Source organism: Orbicella faveolata, unplaced genomic scaffold, assembly GCF_042242905.1.
Source record: "Orbicella faveolata isolate gen_17 unplaced genomic scaffold, um_ofav_v1 contig_34, whole genome shotgun sequence".
NCBI classification, from domain to species: Eukaryota; Metazoa; Cnidaria; class Anthozoa; order Scleractinia; family Merulinidae; genus Orbicella; species Orbicella faveolata.
The window spans coordinates 29010372-29019893 of NW_028301563.1; the positions used below are offsets into that span (position 1 = coordinate 29010372).

The window sequence follows — 9522 nt, forward strand, 5'->3', positions numbered from 1 at the left end:
CCCCGGAAACATAAACAAACGATACGTGACGTGACAACGGAAGAATCTCGCATACGAAAATGATGTCGTCTGTTTAATATGAGTCGCCAAAACCTCAGTTTGATTCGTCAGTCCGATTTACAGAATACCATTTACCCACATCTTCTATCAGTGGACGAAAACATCAAAATTCTACTTGAAATAAAAAGAAGAAAAGAAGATAGAATAACTACCAAAAACGCAACATGATTACCATGTAAATAACCTGTCATGAACTGTTCTGGTTTCCCTTTACATGTTATCATAAGTCACGCATACCAAAAATTATCAGTTACAACTTCCGCACACCGTTGCCAGGTTTGATTGCAATAATTCTTACAACTTCGAAAGAGCCTGACGTAAAATGGTGTACAACAGACGGGACTTAAAAGTCGTTTCCATCGTTCAGCTCGTAATGACCGCCATCTTCTTGATCCTTGGTTTAGTAGATCGATTTCAAGTACGATACTTCTATACCAGCTTTCTGCTGTCGCCATGTTGGACGGCTGCCACTGTAAGTAGACTTTGATCGTACGATTCCATGCTTTGACTTCCTCATTTAATCCAGCGCTCTACACTGGTCGTAGCTATTATAAAACCCTGCGAATTACAGCCGTTTCATGCAGCTAGCTTCCGATCGGTGAGAATAGTTTATTTTCTTAGCTATATAGTTCGCTTGACGAAGTTCCATGTATCAGCGACTCGAAATGGCCTTCTTCGCGTGGAAAAACAGTTTTCAAGTTTTCAAATTCGTCTTTAGTCAATCAGTTTATTTATTTTCTTCATGCATAGCTTGAATTTAGTTTTACCGGGAGTCTGAAATGAATAACTGTCAATAACAGTTTGCTAGCGGAGAAAATTTCCTCATGTGAGTGAGTGCTTAGATAATGGCTGAGAATTAATTGCTCAAAATTGTAACTGTAAGCATCGTAGACTACGAGTAGTCCCTCTTTCGCTTAGTCCATCGTGCGTGACGCGAACGAAAACCGCGAGAAAAAAATGGCCGCGCGAAATCCTGGGGGCGAGAAGAACGGCCGTGCGAGATCCTGGGGGCGAGAAGAACGTTCGCCCCCAGGATCTCGCGCGGCCATTTTTTTCTCGCGGTTTTCTTTCGCGTCACGAACGACGGACTAAGCGAAAGAGGGACTACTCGTAGTCTATGAGCATAGAAATAAGGCGTTTTTATCCGAGATGCCCTTAGAACGAGGTCTGCAGTTGAGAAATTTTACTATTAAGTGAGATTCTAGCACTCCAATCCAGACCCTCGCTCAGAAGCATAGCTATTTCCCAGTCTTCGTCGATCTGTTTGCGTGGCTGCACTCGTCTGGTAGTTCGATAGCCATAAGCCTAAATTTTATCTTTTGGCAGTCGATTTGCGAGGTTCGAAACCACATTAACTGTGAGAAATGACAAAATTCTTTATAACTGTTGACACCATAGTGATCGTACCCCGCTGAAATATCGATATCGCCTAATATTAATCTGCATTCGCCTGGGATGCGGCCTGTATACAATGGTGGAGAGAGGCTTGACAGGTTTTTTGGGGGGCTGAACAGACATAACACGACTTTGCCAATATGACTGACTTCTTTGTTTAGTATTGCCACACTTTTTATTGCGATAATCCTATTTTAGTTAAATAAAATAATGATTTCACTAACAATTATGTTTATATTGGTAGCGATGAACAATAAAACGTTTCAGAAAACAGTGTTACACGGTAAAATGCCAAGTTAATTTTGTTGCAAGATTCAACAACACTCGCTCTGATGCAGCCGAAGAGTGTTGAATTTATAGCAAAACCTTTGGGCATGTACTTTGTGTACTGTGCAGTCGAGGGACTAGTGTCCAGATTCCTCTTAACCCGCCCAAAGCCCTCAACCGTCAGTTAGTTTTGTCGCTATTATTCCGGCAGAATGCTTGATTCGTTTGCTGCACTACCATGCTCAAAATAATGCTGACATAAGGTGTAACATTTTATCTCCCGCTGAATGCAGTGGTTGTTTGAGAAACAGGCTCTATTGTTCATCGAATCCTTCCCCAAAGCCTTTCTCCTACCGACCCCTCCCTTCAACCTCAACTCAAATAAGTACTTAAGATAACGAAAAAAAATTAAATAAATAAAACTAAGTAAAAAGACATGAACCCCGCTTGCACCCAAGCCGCAGGGATCATCAAACGTGTTACGACAACAGATACTCAGACTGTCTTGCGAAGTGCAAACATCTTGTGCACCTGCATCAGTTTTTAGTTAAGTCTTTTCTTTGGAAATCATCCTGATAGTGTCTGATAGTTCTCTTTTCTTTCAACCAAGGTGTTACCAGTTGGCATCGTAGGCCTGGTTTTGTCCGGCATGTCAAGACGCCCCCCGAATTTGGTAAGATAGTTGTATACAGCATTCACTGATGAAGGTCTTTCCATAGGACTATAGCGATGGTCCTTTATCTCCCATGTACAGAAACATAAACCAAAAACGAGCAACCCATGATTAATGTTTGTTGAAGCCAGCTCTAGAACAGTTCAACCCTGGGGGCTCCTCCCCCCAGGAGCACAACATCAGAGCGCACATCTGGCAACGCATGGCACCGTCACCGGAACGGCACTGCACTGCATGGCACTGCATGGCACTGCACCGCACCGCACTGCATTGCACTGCACTGCACCGGCACGGCACGACACTGCATTGCATTGCAACGCACTGCACAGCACTGCACGGTACGACACGGCACGGCCATGTACTCATTCACTCTGACTCGCTTCTCTTCTTTCTTGCTCTATTTCAGATCTATGCCCTCAAGTCAGTCAGCGTGGCTTGTGCTGCGATGTCAGCAGCAACAATGTACCACTATCAATTGGGTATTGGCACATTGTTACATGAGAAGGCGAGCTACCTTTTTTACATTGTAGAAAAGGACACAGAATTCAAGTTCACCGCTCAGGAAAATACTATGTTGGCCATATCCTCCTTAGCTATTCTATTTTCTATCATTGAGATAATCCTCGCCTTTGCAAGCGCCAAGAGCTGCGGTGACACAGGCTATGAGCCTCCTCAAGATAATCAGGTACGCATAGTTACCGATGGAACGAAAAGCTACTTTTAATTCAAGTACATTCTGACGTTTTCCTAGAATTCAAGAAATCGAAGATGGCGGATCAAAGAAGGCGGCTGTTCGGATATTGTAATGCCATAGTGCTTATATTTCTGAAAGGTGCTCCTGGAATTATTGATTTCCTACGTGTTCAATGTTTCTTTTATCCTGTTTGTTTTATTTTATTTTTCAAAGAAAATGTTCAAATGTTGTTCATCATGGACAATACCTAGCTAGTTCTCAGGCATGCTACTTAATTGAAAAAAATAAAATTTTCAAATAAACATAATAGGCTTAAAATTCCTAACTGGCGGGAGGCAGACCAGCTGGCTATTTGCAAGTATGAGCGAGGAGTTGAACTAGGGTCTCCCGAGAAACAACTCCAGCTTAGTGGTCAGAGCGTGGCTTGAACCCGCGACCTCCGGATTTCAAGTCCCGCGCTAAACCCATGCTGCCTAGCCTTCCAAAGCTGCGTTCCTTAGAATAATTGAAAGCTATTTGGCCTTGTGAATTTTCTTGTCCTCTCAGTTTAATTCCAAACAAATAAAACACAACAGTTATGCCGCTTTCTTTCATTTTATTGCTTTAAATTAAAGTAATGAACTGTAAATACATGATTCGCTTGTTAGTTTGGTAGTGTGCGAGAAATGAAACGAAATCACATCATTCGACAGAAGAAACTTGAAGTTGCATCGAACGTGATTTGAAGTTAACTTGTACCTCACACTCGAATCCGGGCTTGAGGTTGCTACGATTAATAGGGTCACATGCGCGACTTAATGTCAAACTGTCAAAACATCATGTTTATTTCATGTTTACAGGGAGTGTACGCATATCACCGATTAGAAACCGGACAAATCCAACCGCAACCACTACAACCGACCTATTTTGCAGCCCAGCCGATGGTTGCAGGTCAGGCGGTGATTGCCGGTCAGCAGATGGTTGCAGCTCAGCCGATGGTTGCGTGTCAGCCGCTGATTGCAGGTCAGCCGGTCCTTGCACGTCAGCAGATAGTTGAAGGGCAACCGATGGTTACAGGTCACCAGATGGTTTCAGCTGAGCCGATGGTCGCTGTTCCAGTGTCTAACCAATAAAAGACCAATCAGTAATTATCATTCTTGTTTTTCCTTCTTGGTCTCCAAGAAGGGATAAATGTTTAATTTTTGAGAAAGTGCAATTTGTGTTCGATGGTTGTCCATATTTAAGCGTATTCAGTATAGTTAGATTAGGCTTTGATGTCCTCAATCGTAGGTCCACTGCGATTGACAGAGATAGCTTTTCCCTGCTCGCACTGTTCGCCTGCCCACTTTACATCTACATTACTTAAGCTCTAGTAATGAAACTTGTGATGAGTATGATATTCAGGATTTTTACATTGAGTGGTGCTTATATAATATTCGGCGATGGTATCACAACCCGAGTGAATAATTTGTTTTTCTTGGTCGGCGCCAAGTTTATGACGCAGTCGCAATTACTTTGTAGTCCTGTCGAGACGTCGGGTAAGTAGAGGGGTCGGGGAGGAGGGTAAGCCCGGCAAAGTCGACGCGTCGCCACAAATGGTCCTGACATTAAATGCGAATGAAAGATAATCTTACAAGTTGTATGCTAGCCATTTTGAATTTTAATACGCGCTCATCTAGTGCGAGGTCTGGAGCCGAGAATGTTCGGAAACTGCTCGGAACCCTTAGAGAACGGTATTATTTTCGAGGCAGGATCGGATGTCCCGAGAATACCTGAATAGGCCATTTCCGAGTTGCATTTTGCCTCTGTGTCAAAACGAGTCTAAGTGCGAAACCATTCATATGAAAATGAGTTCCGCCTACAGGTTCATTTTCATTCAAATCAAAGTCGTTTCCAGTAAGAATGGTTTCGCACTTAGCTTGGTTTTGAAACAGAGACACAAGGAAACTGGGAATGGCCTATTCAAAGGACGTCCCAGTATTCGTAATTCAACTCTAATCCTCACATCACACGACTGCATGTTTCAAATTCAAGATGGCTGCTGTAAAGTTGAAAGGTCACGTTGTATCTTACTTTTCATGCTTTTGTCTTCCAATTTGAAGCGAGGTCCGCGTGTGCGTGGCCCGAACTCTGTGACGCCAATTTTCTGGTTTGGCATGCTTCGTTTTATTGCCACTACTGAAGATTTCCAAGAATTTAATAAACCGTAGTAATCATTAATGCACTGTGAATTGCTTTTTATGTGTGTCTCATCCGTACATAACTCAATACCTATTGACCAGTCAGTGTGCGTACCATCTCCAGAGAACAAAAGCACGCCAGTTTCGAGTACACTAGGTAATTTGAATTAAAAAGTGCTTATTTGGCAGTGCTGCTTAAAGGGTTTCTTTATTTCTTTTTATCGGTGAAAAAAATAAACCTTCTACTTTCGCTTAGTCTGTTAATTGAGAGTGACGCAAAGTGTTTTCCTGATTGTAAGATTACTGCTCTACCCAAACAACTCTCTCCCATGTCTATATCATTAAACAGGTGGCATTCACTCCAGCGAAATCTTTTGAGAGAAATCAATCCCAGGCGTGAGCGCGCGCTATTTTCTAATCGGTGAACGTACGGATTGAAAGTAATTGACAGTTGATGCAATCGGATTGCATGGAAATTGGCTGGCGTTATTTGAAAAGCCCGGGTTTTAAGGCAGGCGTTCCCCTTCTTCCTTGATCGCGTTTTTCAGACCTGGCCTTTCGCGTATCAGTATAGAGTAAATCGCGAACATTGAATGATATCAGTCAACGTGGACTATGGACTATATGATATATGACTGTAGTGTCGTAATGCATACCAGTGGAAGCGGCCTCGTGGTTAGCTATGGTTAGTACGCGCTGCACTCCGGATCAGGAGAAGTCTGGGTTCGAGCTCTGGCCAGGGTGATGAAACTGAGTTGAGTTGAGTTAGAGGCTTTCTTTTGCGTAATTTAAAAGTATAATATCTAAGTCTGCCCAACCAAACTGGCTAATAATAATTATTTTTGAGTTCTTAATATAACATATCGAAACGTACTTTATTTCCTCACAATTTTCATTTACAGATAAAATTACAGCTTGTTATGTTTACAGTATATTTTCTCGGTTTATAAATATTATAGTTGGAGTATTGGGGTCAAGTAAACCATTCACTTTTCTAGTTATATTAGCCAACTTGGCCCCCATATTTACAAAACTAGATAACTTTCGGTACAGGTGAGGGACCAGAAAGGAGTGGAGAAAATAATAAAAATAATAAAAATAATAAACGTACAAACGAGCGATCCACATTACAATTACAGTGCGATAAGATAAAAAAGTGAGGTAAAACGGAGAAGTTTTAAGAGAGAGCGAGTTTAAAAAGAGCAAATGATAATAGCTACAAGAAATTCGTTAGTTTGCACATCCTTTTATTATTCTTTAGCAAGACACTTTATTCTCACTAGACCTCTCTCCACCCAGGTGTTTAATTGGGTCCCGGCGAATTTAATGCTGCGGGGTAACCCTGCGATGGACTAGCATCCCATCCAGGGGGGAATAGAAATACTCGTGGGCTCTTCATGCTATGGAACTGGTATAAGCGCCGACCTGATGGGTCACTTGGCTCAAGTGCCCCGAGGTTTGTCCTTTGTCCATCCAAGGATGTTTATCAATTATATACGAATTCTTTATACCACCATGCAAACAGTCCAGTGACCACAGAAACAATAAATAAAACGCAACAGCAAGGACGAAAAAGCACTTTTGTATCGACAAATCGTTTGAATATATAGTTCCGACAACATGCTCGATACTTTGGCGTATAACTGGCGTGATTTATTTTGTTTACAGAAGTGGCAGTCAAGCTAATAAAATCTGATTTCTGTTGCATTGGTAAATGAAATAAACATTATATAAACCAACGCACTCATTTTTTATACGAACGTTGAGACCGAGATTAGCCTAAATGTTAAGAAAATTCTGGGGTCAATTAATTAACCTTTTGGGCTGTCCGTACTTTTTCATTCAGGGCTATTCGACTAAAGTTCAAAACAAAAACTAATATATAGATTTAGGCCAGCCTAAAGAGCTCCTGGGCGGGTTGTTCAGAGCCAAATTAAGCTAACCCAGGAAAAGGTAGAATTTTGATTTGAGTTTTGTAGCTTTGCGTTGAGGTTTTCTGTATATTGTTTGGCCTTCTGTTTTGAGTTTTAATAATCACTATATACATAAAACAAAGCAGGAAAAAACATATGTATAGAAAAAAAAAATTATAATTTGGTTAATTTTTAATCCTGGGTTAGCGTTAACCGGCTTCCGAAATATCCTGCCCTGTTTTCAACAGGTTAAACTGAGAGGAGCCCGCGATCCAATCAAAAACCAGCACTTGTTCAGCGGTCAACTTCATAAAAACACGCGACCACGATCAGCCGTAAACTTGAGCCCGCGATATGGTCACGTGATAATGGTCACCGGATACCTTGTTTTGACAGGTGTCAATTGATCATAAGATGGATGTTCATTACCAAAGAAGTACACGGTAAACCAAGGCTGCATGTCTCTGTCAACCTATTATTTAGAGTATGGCCGCCATGTTGCGCGACTCCCTCGTCGTCGTCGTCGCCGTCGCCGTCGTGCGTACGCGCCCACGAGCAATACCGCTAGCTATGATAACCATGAGAAAATCAACTCATGGGTTTCCTTTTCTTTCCTATATCAGTATGGGGCTCCGCTACCAAAAATTTAGACGTTTGGACCAGGTTGTTCGAAACGTATTCAGGAACATTGATTTCGTTTTTTTTTTTTTGTTTTTGTTTTTCCATGGATCTCGCGTGCGACACAGCCCATGAACTTGCAAAAATGAACTCGACCAATATTTTTTTCAAAACAGGCCTTAAGCTAGTTAGCAACAACTGATCATGAGGAGGCAAAACGAAGAGAGAGTTGGAAGTAATATATCAAACGTGGAACGTGATATATCAAACGCGTATTTTTGACGAACTTCGAGGTATTTGAAAATGTGGTCAAACAATGTCTTTTTGTGCTTGATACATCTTCTCAATCGAAACTAAAATAGAAAAGAAAATGGAGAACTAATATCGTCAAAATTTATGCTAATTAAGATCAGATATCCAAACACCGTCACCATCATGAATCTCTTTGTTTAATGCTTTGAGAGCTAGAGTTAAGGGTTTTCACGACGTGTAACATTAATATTACTTAAAAGATTAAACATAAATATTACAAAAGGTGCTGTTACAGTTACTGGGAAGAAGCAAGAAGAAAGCTACTGAAGGGCGTTGCAACTGAATACTGGAATAGCAACCATCGCCTGAGCTGCTGTATTGCAATGGGGTTTGTCCGGCTGCAAACGGACTTGGCACATTGCCCGCCTGAAAATTAAAGAAACACAAAAACAGCGTTTTGACAGCTTGGTATCGAGTCATGCATGCAAATCACTGTGAGCATTTATCCGAGGGAAAAGTACGGCCGTGAAGTATAACAGGTAGAAGACAAGAGCAGTAGGGATCTAAATTAACGGCAAGCCTACAGGAGGCAAGGTGACTTCATGGTTGGTGCGCTCGTCTTCGTATCAAGCGGTCCGGGTTCGAGCCCTGGCCAGGGACATTGTGCTGTGTTCTTGGGCAAGACACTTTACTCTCACAGTGCCTCTCTCCACCCACGTGTATAAACGGGTACCGGAGAACTTAATTAATGCTGAGGGTAACCCTGCGAAGGACTAGCATCCCATCCAGGGGGGAGTAGAAATACTCCTAGTCGATCGCTTCATGTTACAGAAACTGGGATAAGCTCCAATGCTGCTGATAGGCGGCTTGGAACGTATGCAGACTTTACCCACAACAGAGTGAACACTGTTAACCTATAATAAACTGTGTCAAGAGCGAGATACTTTCATACTCGCTCAATGCCCCTCTCCTTGTTTTAAGCCTAACGGTTGAATGTTTCGCCCGTTTCACGGCTAACCGTTTACCCCTTTTGGACCCTTGTTATTGGTATCACTACACATACCTGACTGACTTGATTGTGCTGTGGAAATTGGTAGGGTGGATCACTGCTCCAGGCACCACAAACGGCGAGGGCAATCTCAAGGGTGGAAAATATCACAACCAAGGAGCTTATTGCTACCGCAGTATTTTCTTGGTCGGTCCATTTAAGAGGTGCGTCCTTAGGAACAAAGTGAGGTCGGTCCCAATCCACACTCTCCGATTGGTAAAGGTTCTCAATCAGTACATCCCACAAACTGAGCTGATAGTGATACAGTGTTACTCCTGATACCAAGGCGCACGTCATGCTCACAGAGCTCGAGGCGTTTATCTGAAAGTAATAGAAAAGAAAGCGACTTCAGAGTGAAATTACAAGACAATGATCGAAAATATGACAGACAAAGGATCAAGTTTTCAATGTTTGTTTTTTTTTAATTAAATGAATGTAACTTA

General features: G+C 42.0%; 2 protein-coding genes across 2 annotated transcripts; one reads left to right on the plus strand and one right to left on the minus strand.

Moving 5' to 3' along the window:
- Positions 1–277: 277 nt before the first annotated feature.
- On the plus strand, positions 278–5288 carry LOC149105668 (uncharacterized). Its single transcript, XM_089271833.1, has 4 exons — positions 278–532; positions 2333–2395; positions 2802–3080; positions 3929–5288. Exons 1-4 carry the CDS (start codon positions 383–385, stop codon positions 4199–4201), a joined length of 765 nt encoding a protein of 254 aa, XP_089127959.1. The 5' UTR covers positions 278–382; the 3' UTR covers positions 4202–5288.
- Positions 5289–7853: 2565 nt separating this feature from the next.
- Positions 7854–9522, minus strand: LOC149105669 (uncharacterized). Its single transcript, XM_089271840.1, has 2 exons — positions 9095–9522; positions 7854–8457 (listed from the first exon to the last, which is right to left on the minus strand). Exons 1-2 carry the CDS (start codon positions 9374–9376, stop codon positions 8293–8295), a joined length of 447 nt encoding a protein of 148 aa, XP_089127966.1. The 5' UTR covers positions 9377–9522; the 3' UTR covers positions 7854–8292.

Bases quoted from the DNA above. Each gene is read 5' to 3' on its own strand.
- LOC149105668 (XM_089271833.1), top strand. From the start codon at position 383: ATGGTGTACAACAGACGGGACTTAAAAGTCGTTTCCATCGTTCAGCTC. The intron at 2,396-2,801 runs GTAAGATAGTTG...GCTCTATTTCAG, and splicing joins CAAGACGCCCCCCGAATTTG to ATCTATGCCCTCAAGTCAGT. The intron at 3,081-3,928 runs GTACGCATAGTT...TCATGTTTACAG, and splicing joins AGCCTCCTCAAGATAATCAG to GGAGTGTACGCATATCACCG.
- LOC149105669 (XM_089271840.1), bottom strand. From the start codon at position 9,376: ATGACGTGCGCCTTGGTATCAGGAGTAACACTGTATCACTATCAGCTC. The intron at 8,458-9,094 runs GTATGTGTAGTG...TTTAATTTTCAG, and splicing joins AGCACAATCAAGTCAGTCAG to GCGGGCAATGTGCCAAGTCC.